A 20,074-nucleotide genomic window follows, 5' to 3' on the forward strand; every position below is an offset into this window, starting at 1 on the left:
CTGTAGTATGGTCAAACTGCGCAGTGTTAGTGTTTGCGGTGTATTTTTGGGCCCACGCGAGGACCTGCGCATCGAATTAACATGGAGTCTCCTGATCCGGATGAGCGCCCATTGTAAGGACGTTAAGCATTTGGTCATTTCGGGGTGTAGCAACCAGTATGACATCAGGCTGCGATATCTCTTCAGACACCTCACCTAGCCCAGCTTCAAGGCCCTAGTTATAGATGGAATTGGGTACAGTAAACAATGGGGAGATGAGCAAGCTATGCCTGAACTTCAGGTAGGCACCCAGAGTTTCTTACAGATCAAGAATGTCGAGACTACAGATTCTATACATGGCCAGCCATAGCGCTAACACTACTGAACGCAGGATGCCCGTAGTGCTTCGTTCACAGGTTTATATCTTCACAAGAACCGGGTACCAATTGAAGAAGTACCTTTAATCATCCAGTGGGCCGCCACATTTACTCGTTCCAGATTCGATATAGGCGAGGGAGTAACCTATGTTTTGGACTGTCCCATGTTGGAGTGTTGGTTGCTAATCCACAAGGACACCCTCAAACATATCACTTTAGGCCATCTCTCAAAATAAGCTCACCACCAAATATTCAACACCACAGTACTCCTGCGTCTAGATTATCTGAAGATTTCAAGATACTCGACGCAGAATCACTCCGCCAAATTTCGCGCCCACAATCCCAATCTTCTTGGCCCAGATCACAAATATTTCTGCTGGACTTCATCAGTGAGTATTATACAATGAACATGACTTGCGTGTGTTCGGGGGGAAAGGGGCTCTCTGAGTCGAGAATCTCGTGCGGGGGGCTATCAATCGCGGCGCCGCTCTCCAGACATTCTGTATATGTTTCAGTCCCACCCTTGCGCATCTCACCGAGGCCACGGGATACCCATGGGATAGGATGGATGTATTCAGACCCATAGCTATGAATTTGGTATACAAGAGATCATGTATATCAAAAAGGAAGTACCCAAAACACCTAAGGGAGAGGAAGAGGCAGAGGGAAAGGAGGAGGGAGAGGGAGAGACTTGCTGAAGGTCAAAGTGATTCTGCAGATAACTGGGGAGGGATATCGTATTAGGATAATCTTGTAGATTATTATGATATCTGATATCTCAGGGATAGTTTCTTTGAAGACCTGGTATCCAGGCCAATCGCATGAGTGTATGAGCGAAAATTACAGCGACCTCCGTCTGTAAATTTGCGACATTGAAACGCCAACATCTAGTCACTTGCAAGGGGCGTTGTCTTAGCACTATTTTACTTAGACACACCCCGCCAGCAAGAAGTCGGCCAACAATGTCATCTTTTTGTAATATCCTTGGTGGCCCTATACCGCGATGCGGCCCGTTCTTACTCGATCGGGTATGCTGTGCGTCGGCCATGCAAGCGCGATCCATTAGTCCGATCTGGCGCCATCACCGCGGTCTCAAGCGACGCGATCCAGATGCAGTATTTCGAACGAAGGATCCGGGTAGCATCTGCAACCGTGCGAGCAAGATGGTTAAATGCTTATAATTCCCCAAGACCATAGCGCGAAGCTTCATCATCCCTCAGATCGCGACGTCCAAACATGCGTCTACATAGATCGGCCCTGGCGTTGCTTGCACCAAGCGCACTTGCGCAAATCGTCACTGTATCCAACGGGACCATTCATGGCGGATCGTGTCCATCTTCAGCTGCGATTTATTACCGTGCCATCCCGTTCGCACAGCCTCCTCTAGGGCCTCTCCGCTTTGCCGCGCCTCAACCTTTCAACCAAAAGTTCAATGGATCCCTAGACGGGACCAAAAATGCACCTACTTGTATCCAGTTCGGTAGCGATTTCCTTGAACCTCAGCCTTGGTCGGAGGACTGCTTATTCCTCAATGTTTGGGCACCCAAGAACGCGAGCTCTATTTCGAAGCTGCCGGTGAAGGTATGGATATATGGCGGCAGCAATACAGCCGGGGGAATCAGTGATCCACTTTATGATGGATGCAACTCTGCTGTCGATTCCATCGTCGTGTCCATCAACTATCGACTAGGTCCTCTCGGGTTCTTAGGGCTGGAAGATGCGGGTTTGTCGGGTAATTACGCAGTACAGGACTTGCTTCTCGGTCTTCGATGGGTGCAGGAGAATATTGAGGCTTTTGGTGGTGATGCCGTAAGTTGATATTTCTCGAAAGTGAAGAGCGAAAACTGACGGAGAACAGTCCAAAGTGCTCCTATTCGGACAATCCGCAGGCGCCGGACTGGCTGTCGTCATCAGCACTCTTCCAGAAGCTCCTTCACTCATAAGTTCCGTAGCAGCAGAGTCAGGAGGAGGAAGAAGCTCAGCTCCCTACGCCGAAGCCCAGCCTTACTTCAGAGAGTTCGTCATAAACCTAGGCTGCGCTCTCAATGATCTGCAATGTGTGCGTTCGAAGTCACCAGAAGAACTCAACGCTGCATTCCCTTCAGAGCCATCAGCCACCATCACGCTCACTTACGCAAAGGGTTTCGCGCCAATCATTGATGGCAGAATTGTGCTAGAAGACCCGGCAGCAGTAGGCAGTCGCGTCCCTGCCATCTTTGGTTCCACGACCGCAGATGGTTCATCGTTCGTCTTGGGCGCCTATCAGAACAATTTCCCGCCAACGGAAGCTATTTACACAAGCTTTGTCGATTCTAACTTCGGTCCATATGCATCAACAGTGAAGGCATACTATCCAGTATCGCGATTTGCGAACATCTCCTCTGCCGCACTCGCTCCATACTTCGCCATGACAGCAATCTGGACCCACTCATCATACACCTGCTCCGCACAGCGAGGTCTCAAGAAAGCGACAGAAAATGGTGTTCCCGCATATGCCTATTCATGGGGCGTAGCTCCAAGCTGTCCCTGGTCTTCGCAGTTCAATGGCGTTGGATCCCAGGTTCTCCAGCTTTTGAGCGTGACGCACTCTTCCGAGATTCCCTTCGTTTTCCGGAACACAGAACATCTGCCTTTACCCAATGGCACATGCAGCCTCTCGAACACGGAGAATACCATTGGTGACGCTGTTTCAAGTGCGTGGGCAGCGATGGCAAGCGGGCAGAGTCCGAACACCCCGCTGATTTCGGATACTTGGCCGACCTTTAGCAGTAATGGAACGAAGGGACTCATCGCGACGGCAAAAGGAGTGACTATTGGAGATATCGATTACAGTTTCTGCAAGCTATGGGATGCTATTACGGCGGCTACGTTGGCTACTGGGACTTAAGCTCGTCAAATCATGCTTGAGGCCCAGCTGCGAGCTCCGAGAATATCATAGGAAGTCAAGTTGAGAAGCGCCCAAACCTATCACTATTATCATTTAGAGACTCTTGATGATCTGCATTCAATGGCTTCCGCGCGTGCGGCGACCTCGGCATCGAGAAAATATGCTATGCGTCTTCGGTCAATGCTATCGGTCTTGCGTATGCCAACCTACCGCTGAAGTTCAAGTACTTTCCGATCGATCAAGAGTATCCACCGAATCCCACTGATGCCTACGCGCTCGCCAAGATCGAAGCGGAGATGCAGGCAAAAGCGTTCGTGAACTGGTTGCCCGCTACGAAGATCGCGTGTCTCCGTATTCACCAGGTGGCACCGAAGAAGGATATCCAAAAGGAGTATGAGGAGAACTGGGACACTGCGGCTGTAGGGCAGCTTTGGGCGTGGGTGGATCCCACGGAGGTGGCACGGGCATCTCTTTTGAGTGTGGAGAAAGCAGATTCGTATGAAGGATGCGAAGTGATAAATATCGTGGCACCAGAGAGACACAGGAGATGGCTTCGGCGGAGCTAGCGAAGAAGTATTACCCGGAAGCGGAGGTAAGGTCGGGCTTAGAGGAGAACAGAGGGTTCTGGACAACTGATAAGCCCAAAAGGGTGTTGGGTTGGAAGCATGAGGAGAAGGAGTAGGATGCATCGAGAAGGTACACAGTGAAGAGCCACGGGCAAGGAATTGAACACATGACGAGTATACACTTTACGAAAGAGACACCGATCACTTGTCTAATATTACAACGTTAGTTGGTACATGATGCAACTTGGAATCCACATGTAATTGCTGATCACCTAATAAGCAGTGATTGAGGGAAACCATAAATGGTGCTGACGTCACAGTCTTACAATAATAATTCAAATGCTGTTGAACTCTGCGACAACTCGCAACATAATCGCGCTGAATCCGCACTGTGGCTATTTGTTAAGGCATTTCCATTGGAAAAGGCGATCGCATGCATTGGCGGAATGTCCTCAACATCCACGGAACGGACTTGGTCGCCAGTCCTTATTCATTGAAGCGATTGAAAGTAGGCTCTTCGTCTTGATCCTTCGCACAACGAATTTCCACAGAAAATTCAGGTCCGTGCAAGTTAACAACGAACCGACAGCTGCGAACTGATGGAGCGCTTGTCGCACGAGCTCTGTCACCTATACGAGACAAGAAAGAAAAGGAAACCGCAGCGCAATACTCGGCAGCTTGGTACGCATCTTACAGAGTTTGGATCTAGCTGCGCCCTATTATGTATCAGAAATGATCGCTATGGCCCTTTTGCGAGTTGGTTCACAATCGCATTGTCGCACCTCAAGTTATTATATGCGGCGGTTCATGATGGCATAGCTGGTGTCGATGTCAATAACAGCTACGCCATCGTCGAACTTTGGAGCAATCTTTCGACACCTCGAGACTTGAACCAACCTCTTGGTTGGGCTTGCATTTACTCGCACACCATTTCCCTCGAGTGAACGGTCAGTTAACGGTGAGTGCACGGACATCTCCCACCATTCATCGCCTTGGCGCCCCTTCGACAATAGCAGTGAGGTATTCACTTTCATCGCTCGCCGCTCAGCACTCCAAACAGGGTGGCTGGTATTGTCGTTTGACGCACAATCAGCGCCCCAAAAGCTGTTCAAAAGCCCCTTATACCTCGCGCTCCAGACATCTTCTCTTCTCCAGCACACTTCTCTTCGACGCTATAGCGACAATTGGTTTTTCCGCTTCTTTACGAGTACCTTGACGGTATCAATTTGCGTCTATTTACGCTGGGCGTTATCAGTTGAGCTGCGCTCACATAATTATCTGCTTTGGACATGTCCGTCTACAACCACAACAACTTCAATGACCTGCGCCCCTTCGGTGACGATGGTTCCGGTCCAGCTTACAACGACAATCCTTCTGAGGAGTTCGACTTTAACAATTACTACCCAGCCGCTGGCGGCTCCAACGCGCTTCCTTCCTCGCGTCAGGACAATGGTGGGTGTATGCCCGTGTCGTACAAGCACCAAGACTCTAACTCGTGGCTAGGTACTGCTGGTCAGTATCCCGACGGAGACTCAAATCGATTCTCTCCTCGCGATCACGACAATCTTGACCTCTACCGAGATGATTCACTCCAATCTCCCGAGGCTGGTCCCAGCAACGTTTGCTCCTCATCAGCTCAACCCTGCCAAAGCAGTCCTCGCGGCGACCCCTCCACCGTGCCAAGCAGCCCGACCAGCCCCAGGCAGGAGCTCAGCGCGCGCGCCCGTCGTGTCTACGACAAGTTGCCGGAGCACAGGAAAGAGACTGTCGGCTGGCACCCTCAGCTCAATCGCATGCTTTCAGACCACCCTCACTTCATCCCTACTTTCAACTTCGACTCCGCCATGAGCATGACCGCGAGGGACGTGGTGAATCCCGTTGCTGGCGAGTTTCCTGCTGCAGTCGTCATGGATGACGAACTTGCAGAGCTTCGACTTTACTATGAGCAGTGGGTTGATTTCAACACCCTCACTGTCGAGCAGCTAGCTGGTCTCGGGCACGGCTTTCTCGACCAGCTCGCGGCGGAACCAAAGATCGTCAACCTCCTTGAGCAGTACCGCTACGAGCCTCTTGTCGCTGGCGAGACCATCGAGCAAATTCTCCCAAACGTGGGCAAGTCGCTCAACGAGGCCCCCGGCTTGCTCGATTACTACCAGATTCCTCTCCGCAAGGGCGAAGACGAAGGCGAGTCCGACGAAGAGGACGCCGAGATGGGCGACGAAGAAGAAGGAGAAGACGCCGAGGACTCCAAGGACAAAGGCAAGAAGAGCGAGCGCAAGTACCTCCCGCGCCGCGTCCAATACCGCCCCTACCGCTACATGTTCAAGTCCTCCGCCGAAGCGCGCGCGCACCGCACCAAAGTGCGGCACCCGGCCAAAATCGCAAAGGACATCGAGCGCGTCGAGCAATACGGACGGTACTACTGGACACGCCGGATCTACGAGTCCATAATCAACGTCGACCTGATCTTCGACAACAAAACCTCCGTCATCGCGACCAACTTCAGCAAACTGCACCACTTCGACGAAGACGACCTGGAAGCGACCGCGCACCACATCTTCGACGAGTGCATCACCGTCCACCGCAAGGGCTGGGTCGGGCACGACTACAACCGGCACGACTACAAGCGCGGCAAGTGCAAGGACGTGTTCGCCGACAGCGTCGAGGGCCGCCTCGAGCGCATCTGCGGCATCCTCAAGCACAGCAAGGCCATCGCCAACGACTGCATCGTCGGCGGCAACGACCTGCTCATGCAGACCGTGGACAACCCCATCCACCGCGCGTCGACCAAGACGGCCAACAACAAGGGCAACATGGAGCGCGCGGAGCGCCTGAGGAAGCAGGAGACGGATCGCCAGCGGGAGAAGAGGCTTGCGCGGGAGGCGGCGCAGGCCCAGAAGAAGGAACAGAAGCGCATCGAGAAGGAGAAGAAGGAGGCGGAGAAGCAGGCGGAGAAGGACCGCAAGGCTGCGGAGCGGAAGGCGGAGCAGGAGAGGAAGGCGACGCAGCGGGAGGCGGAGAGGCAGAGGAAGGCGGCCGAGCGGGAGCACGAGAAGCAGCGAAAGGCCGCTGAGAGGGCGCAAGCTGCTGCTGATCGCAGGAGGCGTTAGGTGGGAGCTTGGTTGGAGATGGGGTGGCCATGTTGAGATTGGTCCGCTTGAGGGAGAGCAGTTTTGCACTCGTTGGTCGGTCGCCATCGTTTGACGGCAATGAGCTTGTCCCTGGTGGATACGTATCTCAGTCATCACAGGTGCTTCATGAGGTGCTTCTGGCATTACTACTTCGTCGAGAGCAGAGTAAGAATCAAAATATCAAAACCCAGTCTCGTCTACATGTGCTTACATGGTGTCTGTCTCATTGTCGTGAGAAAGGAGCACGGATGCTAGGTACTACGTCGGACATGAATCTTCTGGAAGCATGTCCAAGTCCAGTCGTACATAGCGCACATGTATTGCAGATAGTGAATCGTCAACGGGACAAGCTGGATCCGATCCTGGATTCGAAGGTCGAAACTGGGCCATATAGCTTGCCTTTCTGTTAAGAGCGTTACGAGATCTTGTCCAATAGACTAAAAGGTACGTGGCTCGATAAGGACTGCTGTCAGAACTAAGAATGCGGGGGCAGGGGCTCCGTTCGATTCACTGCATGGCATTGGCGCGCTGCGTGTGTCCGTGGGGGAGTTGCAAAGCTCCTCGAAACTTGTCGACGCTTGGCTGTGAATTGGATCTGGGTGTTGGCAAGTCTGAGATCCCGGCCTTTGCCGTGGACTTCATGACGCCATTGCGCTTTCGCCCGCGCAATGGGGACACAGAACAGACCGAAGAGACATCAAACCGCGCATTATCTACTCTGGAACATCCGCTCATATTCTGCCGAGCGCGGAATACTCGTGGAAGCCTCGCTCGCGGCAGCGATTTTCGTAGTGAACAAGGTAGCTCGCTGGGGTACCCAAACTTTACGCCTACAACATAGGCGACGACATTCTTATCCGCTGTTCGGCGTCTTCGAACCACCGTTGACCTGGGAGCGTGGTGTGCTTCGCGCAGTATGGCTTAGGTGATCTGTGACGGTACTCCCTCGACAGGGCTGATGCAAGTGCACCATCTGATATCACCAACAAGGCTGACTACATTCAACACCAGATTCTTCAACACCAGATTCCAAATACTACTCCCAAACAGATAGTCTACGCGGAAGCAATCGAGATCAGGGCTGCAATCGGTGTTCCCGCTGTATATGCAGGTGAGAGAGGACCCGAGCTGCATAATTAGCTCTACATGATATTCTCCTCATTCGTCACTCCTCTTTCCGGTTTGGGAAAAGTATCGCAATCCTGGTTGTGCTGTGTATACTACGCGAGTGAACAACACTACCGTACGCTGACTGTAGCCGTGCGCTGGATCTTGCCAACGCAAGCATACGCATGTTCATACAGTATAAGCTCAGACAGTAATCGAGGGAGTCAGGCCAAGGCTTGTGAGCTCGAGGTACAGGATCACTCTGAGGGAATACTGCCAAGTGCCCAAGACATGCCGAACTAGGTCACTGCTGAAGGTAAGGTGTGCGAAGTATGATGGAAAACCAGACCGCCATACTACTGTGGGAGATTTTCTGTACGCTCCGAGACGCCAGCCCGGGTCGTAAAGTCGATTGCAACCACGGTAGCAGTAGGGCTCAAAGTCTCGAGACACAAGTGGCGGAGCATGTAACCCCTTGCCATGGTACGATGGACGATCTCGGCAAAGTTCCGAAGCTTAGTGTGAACCTCTGTGCAACAGCTTCACGAGGTACCTCATACAACTCCTCAAGTGCTGTGTGCATGCCGATGTGGGACTGTTCAGCGATGCCACGATTTAGAAAGAGCACTGTTGCACGACCCAGACTTATGGTGATCTGGGCCCGTTGCTTGGACCACAGCTGATATGTACGTAGTAGCTGAATGGCGGAATGGCGGGGCCGACCCGTGACGACAATGTCATAGGCGGCTGTGGCTTGACGCCGGGCGTGGCTGGTTCGAGCAAGTTATCACAAGCCCGAAGTGGATTAGTTTGCCTTTGGGTATCACACCTACTGCAACTGCAGAGTAGTCACTCTTTCGTCTCGCTCTTCCTGCCGTTGCTGAAGCCGTTTCTTAAGTTAAGACAGAGATGTCGGATAAGGAATTTCCACGGCGAGGAAGCTTTAGGCTATTCTCCACCAATGGACGTGGGATCCTGCAGGGCCTTCGATGGCGCACTACACGAAGAGTTGCCTGGAACGGGAAGAGGAGAGAGTGGAGAGAACCGGAGGATAATTCTGCTCGCTTCGCCGGTACTGTGCACCGGCGGTGATTATTGGCCAGCGCTGGGCCTGAGTTGACTCACCAATGGGAATCCATCCCCAGAGAGCTAGGCCAGACAAGCTGGATATCTAACGGTAAGAAAACACTGCAAGCTCCGATCGAGGGAAATTAATACGGTTGTACCTGAAAACCTGGCCTGGACAGACATGATTGGCGGGTCAGGACTCAGTTTGGAACCCACGCAAGCTAGCGCTGACGACAGCTGTAGCTTTGGGAACAGGACGTCGATCCGACTCCATGGCCTACGGCTTTGCAAAGGAGATTGAAGATTAACAGCGGATGTCGAGCTTGAAATCACCATAGCGTGGAGCTAGCTGCTTCGCTGTTTTGTCCGCAGACAGAAGATGAGGTGGAGCTTGCTCGCCTAAATGCAAGATCGCCAACAGGGTCTTGGATGATCGCTGAGGAGATTCCAGCTGGCGTGGCCGTTGCAGACACTCGCCCCGACAAGCGGCCGCGTCCGCCGCCCTAGCAGCGCAAAGGCACGTGGGTGGTGACAGCTGAGGGGCTTTGTTCACAATGAGTTTGCCATATGCATGCCTAGAGCGTGAGGGAGGAATCCAAGCGTGCTTGTATCGCAATCTGCAGAGCCGCTTTCATTAACCGCGAGTGCCACTACTTGGACGAGGCGAGATGCTTTCGAAGCTGCAGTCAGCAAGATGCACACGTCAATGCGAAGTGAGGAGCATTAGGGTTTGGTATTCAGCTAAGCACCCTAAGCACCCATACTGTCGCCTGTGAAGGGCTGCAGGACCGGCGCAGCGACAGGCGCCGTTCCTTCCCATGAGTGAGGGGCATGGAGAAAGTGCCAGTAGCGAAGGACGTGGTGTGGCTGCTCCTCGCACGCACCGGCCCTGCACCAGGTACGCCATGTCTCGCGGCGCAGGTGTCGAAAAGGCGGCAGCATTGTTTGCCATGCACGACGACATAGAGCAGGCGTACTAAGCAGCGAGCGTTGCAGCGTTGGTACCGCCCCAAGCTGTTCTCCCTCACCCGCGCTGTGCTGGGGTGGGATTGGGCATGGGTGCCATAGCGGCCGGGTCGCCGAACAGACCGAGTGCATCCCACATCTGAGGTCGCGCAGCCGGAGCCCATGGCCCAGATCTCAGCCTGTATTGAAATACTCCCACGCCCGCTGATCCCAGGCTCGCGTTGCTGGCTCTAGCTCCCCACGACAACCCGTCACAGGTCGCTTGCACGGTGAATGTCGCTCCATCTCTTGTACCACCTGTGATCTCGTCCACGCCCACCCTCCGCCATGGACTACTCGTACTTCGGCGCCCAGCCGCAGCCCTATTTTATGGGCATGCCCAACAACGGCTTTGCCCATAACGTCGACCCCGAGACCATTCGCAGCATTGTAAGTACCAACCCCGAGCTGGCGATGGGACCCCGCACTGGCTGTTAGTGCTTGGCTAATGGCCTGCATAGGAGCCCTTGGAGGCCGGTTTCCTGTCTGGCCCCTACGATGCCTTCTCTTTCAGCCACAGCCTGCCGACGACGCACGGCTCGCCGGACCCAGTGATAGCAGCAACGCCGATGCAGGTCGGCAGCGTAGACAGCGGGATCGGCGGTGAAGTCGAGGACAGCCGGGCGAGCAGGACGCGGAGCAGCAGCGAGGAGAAGGAGACAGGCCTGACGCCAGCGCAAAGCAGGCGGAAGGCGCAGAACCGAGCAGCGTACGTTGCACTCGCCCTGTCTGTTGTGTGTTGGAAAGGAACGCTTGGAGACTGACTCCTTCCCTAGCCAGCGCGCCTTCCGCGAGCGCAAAGAACGGCATGTGCGCGACCTCGAGGCGAAGCTGTCGGCGCTCGAGTCCAGCACGCACTCGCTGCAGTCGGACAATGAGCGCCTGAAGCTCGCTCTTCAGCGCGCCCGCACCGAGAACGAGATCCTCCGGGCCACCACCGGCGGGTCGCCGACCTCCTCACGACCCGTCTCTGCGAGCTATCCTTCCCCGGGCGCCCACCTTCTAGACGAGGGTGACGATGCCTACAATGTGCAAGAGCTGTCCAACGGAAGCGTGGTAAATAGCGCTGATAAGGACCATGCCGCCTTGCGCAAGAAAAACAAGAGCCGCGAGATCCCGGCTGCGCAGACATGGGACTTCATCCAGTCACATCCTCTGGTCAAGCAGGGCCTCGTCGACATAGCCGACGTCTGCGAACGGCTCAAGGGTGCCGCAAGATGCGACGGCAATGGGCCCGTCTTCGAGGAGACCATTGTGTGGGCAGCCATTGAGAGCTCACGAAGGAGCGGTGGCGACGAACTGATTTGATCCTCACTCTGACTACACCCAAAGCGCTGGGCAGCAGAGCTGGACCGTGTTTTCCTTTACCTTATACCCGTTCATGACTATACTTTCGAAGCGTCCACGGTCGGACGGCTTTTGATGATGGCGTTTCACGGATTTGATGATTCGGATTCAAACAAGCATTACACCGGATCTAGGAGACTGGGAGTCCTTTAAGAAGGGCCTGGAAAAGTCATATCGCTACGACGCATTGTCTGCACAACCCCTACTGATGTCCATGCACATCTGTACCACATCCTTCAATGCTGGACACTTTCACACTTTCAGATAACATCAGAGCATCTAATGCATCTTCAAACAATCCAAGCTCCTAAAAAACACGGCTCTAGTACGATAGGCAAAGTGCAGTGTGTGAGGTCGTATACTTCGTTGGGCACTCGTCGTCATGGTACAGCACTCAACACGTTTTCACATGCGGCCAGCCCCTCGTCATGTCGCCCAAGAAGTATCAAGCCGTCACTACTAGTGCACCCCGCAAAGCACCGCCGGACTTCAGCGCCTTGTTCCTGTGCTTGAAGACATTATCATTTCATATTTCATATGCTGGACGAGGCGGGGATGTGCCGACGTGAGCAGCGCGACTCAGCTCACATATCTCAATCACCCAAAAGGCTAACTGCCCCTCTTTGCGGCCAGACTTACGGCCCTCATGGCGCCCATCATCAAGTCTTATCTTCCTAGAATCTAGAGCTAGCGGAAATCGCTTTGAATGGTATATCCCTCGCCCACTAACGTTTGAGTGGTCTCGTCAGGTCAGGCATGTTGATCTGAGAACCGGAGCATGCTGTAGCCGTCAAGCACGTGGGAAGAACTTAATGGCGTGCCTATGGTTCCTCCACTTTGACTCACAATGCTGGGACAGTCGCTGCGCATTGAGATGCAGGGCGGCATTTACTCAGTTAGTAGGCAATCGGCTGTCTCTACTCTAGTCTGGGAAGGAGCTTGTCTCCTAATTTTTGGGCGAGTGGATGCGTTCATGTATAGTATTGGTCAGACGGTCGCCGAAGAAGCGTTGGCGAACGAACAACCATCCGGAGACTTTTTGATGGCAGAGCTGAGGCGTCATTTGGTCTTGCAGCTCCAGCAGATTGCAAATGCAAAGATTGGACTGACATGAGGACTGGAAGCCACCTGATAAGGAATTTTCCATAACCACGAGCGGAAAAGATTCAGGCACGCAAGCGGTATCATAGCTAACGCTCTGATAAAGCTTGAGCAGATAGCGGTCGACATTGAGCGCTGAGTGCGGACCTGTTCCATGCCACCACTCAACGACTTTCTGAGCAAACGTTACATAGTGAAGTTTGAACACGCAGGGGGGGGCAAGTGTCTTCTATGCTGTCAAGTATACTGCGTATCTAAAACTCGATCATGCATATATGAGGGCGTGAAACCCGCTATGGATAAGGCGTTTGTGTTCCTGGAAGTAGAGTGAGTGTTGCTAGCCGCATAAGGCTAACATGATCGAATCACTCGCTACCATAACTTGGTTGTGGATGAGTGATGCCTAGGTACTTTGCCTTTGATGCTTACGATATACAACGTTGTCAGGCAATTTCTCCGCGACATGGCCTTTATAACCGCGGGGTGTAAGCGCGCTACTTGACCCAAAGGCAGTGAAGGTTCCGTCGCCTACAGATGTCAATGAATGCCTCCCACACAGCTTAAACGCGGCATAGCTTTTGGGCGTAAAATCATTCGAACCGCAGCCGTGCTCTATCCTATCAATCTTTTTGCCTCGGCGGTCGGGTCGTCCGTGGCAATCTCCCTGCTACAGGGGCGCCCCAGGCGCTGGTAGAGAAGGGATGATCCTCAGGTAGATCGGTGTTATCGTTTCGGCTGCGCGAATTGCGCGAGGGTAGGTGACATGGCGAGGGCTCACCGCTCAGTGCCACATCCCGTCTCAACTTCGGAGGCCGTCCAGAATACACTGAAAGGACCCGTGGGTCGAAGCGAATGACGCTTTGGGCCTTGCGCAGAAACCGACTAAGGTGGAAAAGCGTACATCGATCGCGTCTCTAGCCCGCATTTTGGGCTTTGTTTCTCAAAACGCTCTGATGTGCATACAAACGATGTTGATGTCGTTGGTATGGAGCCAAAGGATGGCCTCGTGCATCTTAGCGAGAACGCTTGCCGGATAAACCCTGTTGCTCCTTGAGATGATGATCCTTCAGACCCCTTCTTGGGCCAGAGTCAGCAGCTCGTGCGGGATGTCAGCTCAGCAAAATTTACGTGCAGCGACTTAAGTAATCCGGTGCGCGCCAGGGTGGGAGTTATGTAAACCCTCCCCCGGTCAAAGGCAACACAAGTCAGCACGCGGGGTCGCGAACTGGACTGGTCATTCGCTGACGGCTGCATAATGGTGGGGCTTGACTGTGACGTTTCATCCATCGTATGTTCAGTGCATTTGAATCTGCATCTATACACATCTCCTGTGTGGTTGCCCCCTCGATCCACCCTGTTCGAGTGGTCGCTGTCCGCGTTGTTGTCCGTCAGCAGCCGGCCTATTCTATTGAAGTACCGGCATGTTGAAGCTGCTTCGGAGTCGGACTACCGCGTAGAACTTTCTGTTCTGACTTGTTCCGAAACTGCAGCGAGTCGGGAATAGTGTGAACATAACCCGAAGTTCACCGCGAAGCTGTGGACGCCGTATGACTGCCTCAGTCCCAGTCGCTGTCGTCCGGGTCCACAGCTGATTGGCGTATCTTGCTCGTACTAGCGTCGGCATCAGCATCAGCCTTATTGCGCCGCAGACGTGCATCCCCAATGCGCACTGCGCCAATATCCACCAATAATTGTTCCACATCTGTATCAAATCGTAAAGTTAGCAAAAACTCGCAAACGAACTTATGACCATGCGTTTGGGCGCTGATTGCGGACCAGTACACTTGTAGCCTGTGTAAAGCAAAGCAAGTGTAGCATAGGGCCAGAATACAATAGCGGGGAGTTTCAGGCGAACAAGCGCGTACCTTGTGCATTGGTGCGTGTCCCACGCAGCTCACGCAACGTCACCAGCTGCCTTTTGATGTCACCGTCCTTGTAGATGAGTACCGTCGGAGTGTTTTTCTCGGGGTAGCCCTCGATGCATAGGTCCGCACGCATCTGACAGAACTTGACGTCGCCAAAGCGCTGCGCAAGCTCCCGCCAGATGTCGATCATGATTCGAGACTCGCCGTTGGTGCCATGAGACGAAGTCAGGAGCACCAATATGTAGGCCTTGCTGGAGGCCTCAGTGACGTCTCGCGAGTAGTCAGGCTTTTGAAGATGATAGACCTGGTTGTACACGGAAGCAGCATTAATCGTCGATAGCTCTTGCATACGCTTGTTCCTATCATACGTTAGATACGCCGTGCTACGCAACGCTCACGGGTGCTAGCCAAGTACCGGTAGTGCTCGAGGAAGTCGTCGTCCTCATCATCCTCAAGCTCCGCAAGCTCGTCCAGATCCTTCCCCTCCAGTCTGTTCTCATGTGCTAGTCTGCGTGCCTCCTCGAGGGCTTCCTGGATCATAGGCGTCGGCGACGGAGGCTTCTCGGGAATAACGCCGTGCTTGCGGAGGATGTCATTCCTTGTCTTGTCAGTCCGCACATGGTGGCCAGCGCGGAAAGCAGCGGCTCACCATTCTGTATCCGCGTTGGGGTCGTCCACGGGCACATTGACGGGCATATCCGGCATCTGCATGGTTGCGGATTGGTACTGGAAGCGGCAGGCGCGAGGGCGGGTCGTGTAGCAGGTGGTCTAGCGCGAGGACGGGTTCCGAGAAGGCACAGGTCGCAGACGTGTGCCGTACTGCAATTTGATATTCGCCGCTGGTGCTGTTGCCTGTATGTGAGACTGACGACGACGGAAGCCTGAGGTTGTCGTAAGAAATTGCGCGCCTCGGTCGCGCCTGCCACTGCACCCCTGCAGATCTTTCTTCACCCCGCCCCCGCCTTACGTCACCCATCGCCTTGGAGAGTCGAACAACGCCACGCCTCATACAACAAAATACAAGTATATGTGTTGGAAAATTTATACATCCTGACCAGTTGCGGAATCGTAGCGTAGGGCTGAACTGCACCACAAGGCTGCATCGACTTGGAAAGGTCGGTTGCCGATTCGCGCAGCTGTGCCGCTTTCATCCCTACGTACCATCACACCAGCAGCCAGAAGATGCGCACAAGGAGCTCGCCCTCGTCCAATCCTCTGCCTTGTGTCATTGAAACTTGTTATCGCCTTATGTGAACAGATAAGACAGCGTCGTTGCTAGTTCGGCTCGAGCCGGAAATCTGGATGTCTAGTCGTCGAAGATTCAACGATTCCGTACAGATCCCATGCACTTAGTCACGCCCGTTTACTTACATTACGACCTTTTCACACTTGAGTCTGCAGCATCGTCTAGGTAAAGCACAAAGTTGGCACATCTGTTATGACTTCTTGGTGTCAGGGCTGTTGCCTTACAAGCAGCCTTGGAGGCCTCAGGGTACTGCATCCATCAGCTTGGGGGGCAACCGCGATAACGTCGAATCGCAAGCTTTCGCGCCGTTCTTTCTAAGCGAGGTCAAGAAGAGGCTTGCACGGGAAACGCAGGGACTCATTGCAAGGCTTCGAGCCTTTGTCTGAGGACCCCTGTCAGCTGTCAATTGTTCGGAAACCGAACACTAGTTCGTGGAAGCTACTCAGGAATCCAATAGCGGTGGTGCACGAAGCGACCCCTCACATGAGAACGAGCTCTGGACACCTTGAACGGCTGGAACGCCTGAAGGGCCTTTCTGAAGCGAGGCAAGGCCAAATCGCTTGTAGAAATGATAACCTCGGGACAACAGCAGGCTACACGAGATGTCGTAAAGACAGCTGACAAAAAAATACGCAAGCCACGCGTATTTGAATACGTTTTCATCAGATGGGGGGAATAGCTTCTCAGCTATGCTCATCTGGCCCGCTCCATGAACCCCAGCACCTTATTCGGCATGCTCAAGAATGGACTACGTGCCGCTGCGCACGTCTCCCCACAATCTCCACACCTAGCTCCCTGACCTTCTCCACCATCTGTTTCTGCACCTCCAACCCAACGCCGCGTCGTTAGCAGAGAACAGATACGTAACCGGATGGTGAAGACACGCCGCGTAATTAATCGGCGTAGTTTGCGTATGCACCACGTTAGGCAGCAGCATCCCAATCCGCTTTTGCTGCTCTTGCGCTGTGCGATCGTTGTAGAAGCGGTCCGCGGGGTTAGTCACGGTGCACATTTTCTGATCCTGGGTTTGTTAGTAGATTGCATCTGTACGTATGTGTATGACAGCGTACATCAACATTATAAACGACGGTAAAGCATCGTCCTCGCCAATACCAAAAGCACCCATAAGACTCTGGCCCTCCTCTAGCCAGCTCAGAAGTAATGCACTCCTCATCTTTGGCCAGACCGATGGTGAGCAAGCTCTGCGTGCTAGGCTGAGAAAGGCAGGTTGTGACATAGCCCGCTTTCTCGAAGATGGCGCGGACGGGAGCGAAGTGCGCGGGTGTATGTCAGGAGCCGTGAATAAATTGGACTGTTTGGTTTAGTTGTTGCGCTGGGTGTTCCTATGAGGAGACGGTATAGTAGTGGAGTCGATAATGATCGCATTCAACGGCAAACTCCAGAAACCAATGTCCACGCCCTGATTTCTTTACACGGGTAATTCTTCACGACTCTCTTGTAAATATTCAGTCCCAAACACCTTTACTGCTTCTAGACAAAGCCTACTGGTCGCGGTCCATTCGTCTTTCCATCCGCTCCAAGATGCGACATAGCGCCATTTCATTGCCTCTAAAATCTGACCGTGAGGTTACTACCCGGAACGCCTCATTAACCTATATTAGAAGTCGTTTCGTATGTTTCTTCGAGGGAAGAACCGAGTGCCGGTTGTGGAACTGGCCGTTGAACTTCTTAGATCTGTCTATGTCTTGAGCGTTATTATACCAAAACCTGTATCCTTGCTGCCCATGCTGCTGCCTGTATGAATCGGAAGCCCCCTTGGTCTGTGCTGAGGAGTATTCCAGTACCCTTTCCCAAGGTACTATGTTTCCACGGTCTTCAAAGGTAGGGGGCACTCGACAAATTAATTAATGCAAACAATCTGTGAGAGACTTATCATAAGTTCGCATAGATACATAAGGGCCCATGACCTGGGCAATTTGACATAGGCCTAAAATTACGGCTCCTCGAATCATTCAGACGGTCGGCGACGTACTCCCTTCCAATCTTCAGGAAGAAAGGGAGGCAAGGCTCTATAGGGGCTAGGTCCTGCGATTGAAGACCGTTTGCCACCCTCTATAAGCTCAACCTCCGTTTTCACGATCCCCTGTCGCTCAGAACCCTCTGATGTGTTTGATGCGGGACTCTCGCAGCCCACTTGTGACTCTCTCTTTCTTAGGCTAGTTAATGATGATCGTACTATATAGGCCTGGTCGTAGGGCGAGGCTGTAGACGTCGCAGAGGCTTCTGATCGCGATTTTCCAACGCTTTTCCCGATCTTATTACTGTATTCTTGGACCATTGACTCATTCATACCAGGCGTGGGGGCCTCCTGCGGCTCAACCGAAGGGCTTCGACTCTTTGACCTGATAGACGTCTCTGGAAGTATTGGATCTATCTGCACGGTCCTCGTTTTTTTGATGTGCTCCGCTTTGTGAGGCCGAATGCGAAGTCCTTGCCTCGCCGATTGATAATATCGAAGCAGCTCTATGCTGTCTTGAGGACTTAGTGACTGTGCACGGACAAAATTGTTGCCATTTGGAGCCGGTGGAGAAGGCCGAGGTGTTTGACGTCCCGGTACCGAAGACCCTGTTCCGGGTGACGAGCTACTTCTTGGAAACTTCGGTGGTCGTTCGTCCGTTGATAGCCCTTGCCAGATCTTCTGATTCTCTTTACGAAGGCTTCTGGTCGCCTTTCGTTCTAACGCACGTGTCTCGACAAGAATCAAGCGCATGCCTGGGATCAATATCGGAGCCGAGTACTGCATTCGGTCGAGGTGCTCAATCAACTGCCTGTGTCTCTCGTCGCTAGTCTTTCTTTGTTCTTTCAGTTGCTGCTGCACGCAACGCCTTCAGCGACTCATATCAGCGAAAATCTATCATAAAAACCGGGGGAAACACATACAATTGACGCTTAAGGTCTTCAGATACCTCTTTTGAAGCACTTTGGAGCTCAAAGATCTCTTTGTGAAGACTCTCGAAAGTATAAAGTGTCATGAATAACTCAACTGTCGACTTTGCGCTGTCAAGAGATAGTCTCAATCCGACCACCGATGGTTTGCGAAAGTACCACCGTAACCGATCCACAGGACTTGTGATACGGGGCGCGTGTGTGGCAGACGTTCTCAAGAATTTGCTCAAAAGTGCGCCAAAGCCATCCTCAACCACCTCGCATTCTTTGATCACCCCTGCAATGTGCAGCTCTCTCTCTCTCCTCATGGGTGATCTCTCCTTCTCCAGCTCTCTTAGACACGATTTTGATATCCTATGAAACCAACGTAGGCTTGCCGAAAAATTGGACAACTCGCGATGGAAGCACTTCACCTCCTGGGGCGCGTAGCGAACGGTGCGAATACATCGCTTGAACTCGGACGATAGGCGCGTCAAGCCATCTGCGATCTGTATTATAGAAGCGAGGAGACCAACTGCACTCAGCGGATCTACCATATCGCCATCAAGGGGGGAAGTAACTATGGGATTAAAAAAAAGGACCAGAGAAGCCGGAGCACGCCTACTTAGTACGTTCCACGCGGGCATATTGCGAGAACATTCTAATTCCGCTGCATGGTTATTGTAGCCTCATTGGATGTATCGATACTGTTCGAGAACCGGTCAGCCAACTTTGGAATTCGCAAGGCGGGGCTTGCAGCAAAAGCAGCAACAGGCATTCTTCGCTCCAATGAGGAGTTACTACCCACCTCCTGTACCTCATGTAATATCGAGGCACAGCAATCTTGCTCCACTACCACATTCGTTCGCTTGTTTGGGAAACGGCCAGAGGGGAGAACGAGTCCGCAAAGCAGAAGTTCGCTCCACTTCGCGTAGAGTCGATATCTCCGCGTACAAACTTCATTTGATGCGCATAGCAGACCTCTACAAGTCTTTTCCGATCGCAGCATTGCGCACCACACGCACGCATCGAAACCTAGCCACACCCAGACACTGTAATTTTCCAGCTTTCGCTTGATAGTGACACATAATGGAAGATTCCATAGCGTGCATGGCTGCACTGCAGAGCTTATCCGCACGACATGACCCAGCTCAATAATTGCTCGCGGCAGCACCTGAGAGCCCACCTCCAAAGCCCACCGACTTGCTTCTTCCCAATAAAGCTTAGAGCGTTGCAACTTAGGTTTTTCCCTTGCCCTACTGGCGTTGCCCAATGACAAAACCTCCAGAGACACAACGGTGCGAATCAGGCATCCTCGATCTTGAATCCGATCATATTCTGGCACCGTTTCATCTAGCTTTAAGCGTCCTCCTCCCCCTACCAATGCACCTTCCACTCCATCAGCCGTTCACCTCCTCCCACTTGCCTCACGCTTTTCTTCTCCATTTTCACAAACATTTGCGGTCCCTTGCTCAAAACTGCATCCCAATCCCTGCGCCATCGCAACTG

At 53.0% G+C, this 20,074-nt stretch overlaps 7 protein-coding genes across 7 annotated transcripts; 3 read left to right on the forward strand and 4 right to left on the reverse strand.

Annotated features, from left to right (window-relative positions):
- Positions 1-1,348: 1,348 nt before the first annotated feature.
- Positions 1,349-3,243, forward strand: CC84DRAFT_1142660 (alpha/beta-hydrolase; the record flags this gene model as incomplete). Its single annotated transcript, XM_018176377.1, has 2 exons — positions 1,349-2,165; positions 2,215-3,243. Exons 1-2 carry the CDS (start codon positions 1,593-1,595, stop codon positions 3,241-3,243), a joined length of 1,602 nt encoding a protein of 533 aa, XP_018037055.1. The 5' UTR covers positions 1,349-1,592.
- Positions 3,244-3,346: 103 nt separating this feature from the next.
- On the reverse strand, positions 3,347-4,066 carry CC84DRAFT_610976 (uncharacterized protein). The gene has a single exon (XM_018186890.1). It carries the CDS (start codon positions 3,930-3,932, stop codon positions 3,450-3,452), a length of 483 nt encoding a protein of 160 aa, XP_018037056.1. The 5' UTR covers positions 3,933-4,066; the 3' UTR covers positions 3,347-3,449.
- A 977-nt stretch (positions 4,067-5,043) lies between these two features.
- Positions 5,044-7,134, forward strand: CC84DRAFT_619230 (uncharacterized protein). Its single transcript, XM_018186894.1, has 2 exons — positions 5,044-5,261; positions 5,313-7,134. The coding sequence occupies exons 1-2, from the start codon at positions 5,099-5,101 to the stop codon at positions 6,917-6,919; spliced, it is 1,770 nt and encodes a 589-aa protein (XP_018037057.1). The 5' UTR covers positions 5,044-5,098; the 3' UTR covers positions 6,920-7,134.
- Positions 7,135-10,110: 2,976 nt separating this feature from the next.
- CC84DRAFT_1163023 (bZIP transcription factor-like protein) lies at positions 10,111-11,775 on the forward strand. Its single transcript, XM_018178154.1, has 3 exons — positions 10,111-10,510; positions 10,582-10,829; positions 10,897-11,775. Exons 1-3 carry the CDS (start codon positions 10,409-10,411, stop codon positions 11,426-11,428), a joined length of 882 nt encoding a protein of 293 aa, XP_018037058.1. The 5' UTR covers positions 10,111-10,408; the 3' UTR covers positions 11,429-11,775.
- A 2,323-nt stretch (positions 11,776-14,098) lies between these two features.
- CC84DRAFT_619277 (thioredoxin-like protein) lies at positions 14,099-15,272 on the reverse strand. Its single transcript, XM_018186895.1, has 4 exons — positions 15,083-15,272; positions 14,849-15,031; positions 14,434-14,792; positions 14,099-14,270 (listed from the first exon to the last, which is right to left on the reverse strand). Exons 1-4 carry the CDS (start codon positions 15,142-15,144, stop codon positions 14,125-14,127), a joined length of 750 nt encoding a protein of 249 aa, XP_018037059.1. The 5' UTR covers positions 15,145-15,272; the 3' UTR covers positions 14,099-14,124.
- Positions 15,273-16,461: 1,189 nt separating this feature from the next.
- Positions 16,462-16,694, reverse strand: CC84DRAFT_1163025 (uncharacterized protein; the record flags this gene model as incomplete). The annotated part of the gene is made up of 1 exon (XM_018178155.1): positions 16,462-16,694. The coding sequence occupies one exon, from the start codon at positions 16,689-16,691 to the stop codon at positions 16,467-16,469; it is 225 nt and encodes a 74-aa protein (XP_018037060.1). The 3' UTR covers positions 16,462-16,466.
- An 808-nt stretch (positions 16,695-17,502) lies between these two features.
- Positions 17,503-19,314, reverse strand: CC84DRAFT_619301 (uncharacterized protein). Its single transcript, XM_018186896.1, has 2 exons — positions 18,581-19,314; positions 17,503-18,525 (listed from the first exon to the last, which is right to left on the reverse strand). The coding sequence occupies exons 1-2, from the start codon at positions 19,210-19,212 to the stop codon at positions 17,649-17,651; spliced, it is 1,509 nt and encodes a 502-aa protein (XP_018037061.1). The 5' UTR covers positions 19,213-19,314; the 3' UTR covers positions 17,503-17,648.
- Positions 19,315-20,074: the final 760 nt, after the last annotated feature.

This window comes from Paraphaeosphaeria sporulosa (assembly GCF_001642045.1).
Source record: "Paraphaeosphaeria sporulosa strain AP3s5-JAC2a unplaced genomic scaffold CC84scaffold_4, whole genome shotgun sequence".
Lineage (NCBI taxonomy): Eukaryota > Fungi > Ascomycota > Dothideomycetes > Pleosporales > Didymosphaeriaceae > Paraphaeosphaeria > Paraphaeosphaeria sporulosa.

What these genes read in the sequence shown, in the direction of transcription:
- CC84DRAFT_610976 (XM_018186890.1), bottom strand. Translation starts at nt 3,932, where the DNA reads ATGCATCCTACTCCTTCTCCTCATGCTTCCAACCCAACACCCTTTTGG.
- CC84DRAFT_619230 (XM_018186894.1), top strand. Translation starts at nt 5,099, where the DNA reads ATGTCCGTCTACAACCACAACAACTTCAATGACCTGCGCCCCTTCGGT. An exon ending in TTCCTCGCGTCAGGACAATG is followed by an intron (nt 5,262 to 5,312) that starts GTGGGTGTATGC and finishes ACTCGTGGCTAG; the next exon opens with GTACTGCTGGTCAGTATCCC.
- CC84DRAFT_1163023 (XM_018178154.1), top strand. Translation starts at nt 10,409, where the DNA reads ATGGACTACTCGTACTTCGGCGCCCAGCCGCAGCCCTATTTTATGGGC. An exon ending in CCGAGACCATTCGCAGCATT is followed by an intron (nt 10,511 to 10,581) that starts GTAAGTACCAAC and finishes TGGCCTGCATAG; the next exon opens with GAGCCCTTGGAGGCCGGTTT. An exon ending in AAGGCGCAGAACCGAGCAGC is followed by an intron (nt 10,830 to 10,896) that starts GTACGTTGCACT and finishes CTCCTTCCCTAG; the next exon opens with CCAGCGCGCCTTCCGCGAGC.
- CC84DRAFT_619277 (XM_018186895.1), bottom strand. Translation starts at nt 15,144, where the DNA reads ATGCAGATGCCGGATATGCCCGTCAATGTGCCCGTGGACGACCCCAAC. An exon ending in CCCAACGCGGATACAGAATG is followed by an intron (nt 15,032 to 15,082) that starts GTGAGCCGCTGC and finishes TGACAAGACAAG; the next exon opens with GAATGACATCCTCCGCAAGC. An exon ending in GACTTCCTCGAGCACTACCG is followed by an intron (nt 14,793 to 14,848) that starts GTACTTGGCTAG and finishes AACGTATGATAG; the next exon opens with GAACAAGCGTATGCAAGAGC.
- CC84DRAFT_619301 (XM_018186896.1), bottom strand. Translation starts at nt 19,212, where the DNA reads ATGCCCGCGTGGAACGTACTAAGTAGGCGTGCTCCGGCTTCTCTGGTC. An exon ending in GAAGACCTTAAGCGTCAATT is followed by an intron (nt 18,526 to 18,580) that starts GTATGTGTTTCC and finishes GAGTCGCTGAAG; the next exon opens with GCGTTGCGTGCAGCAGCAAC.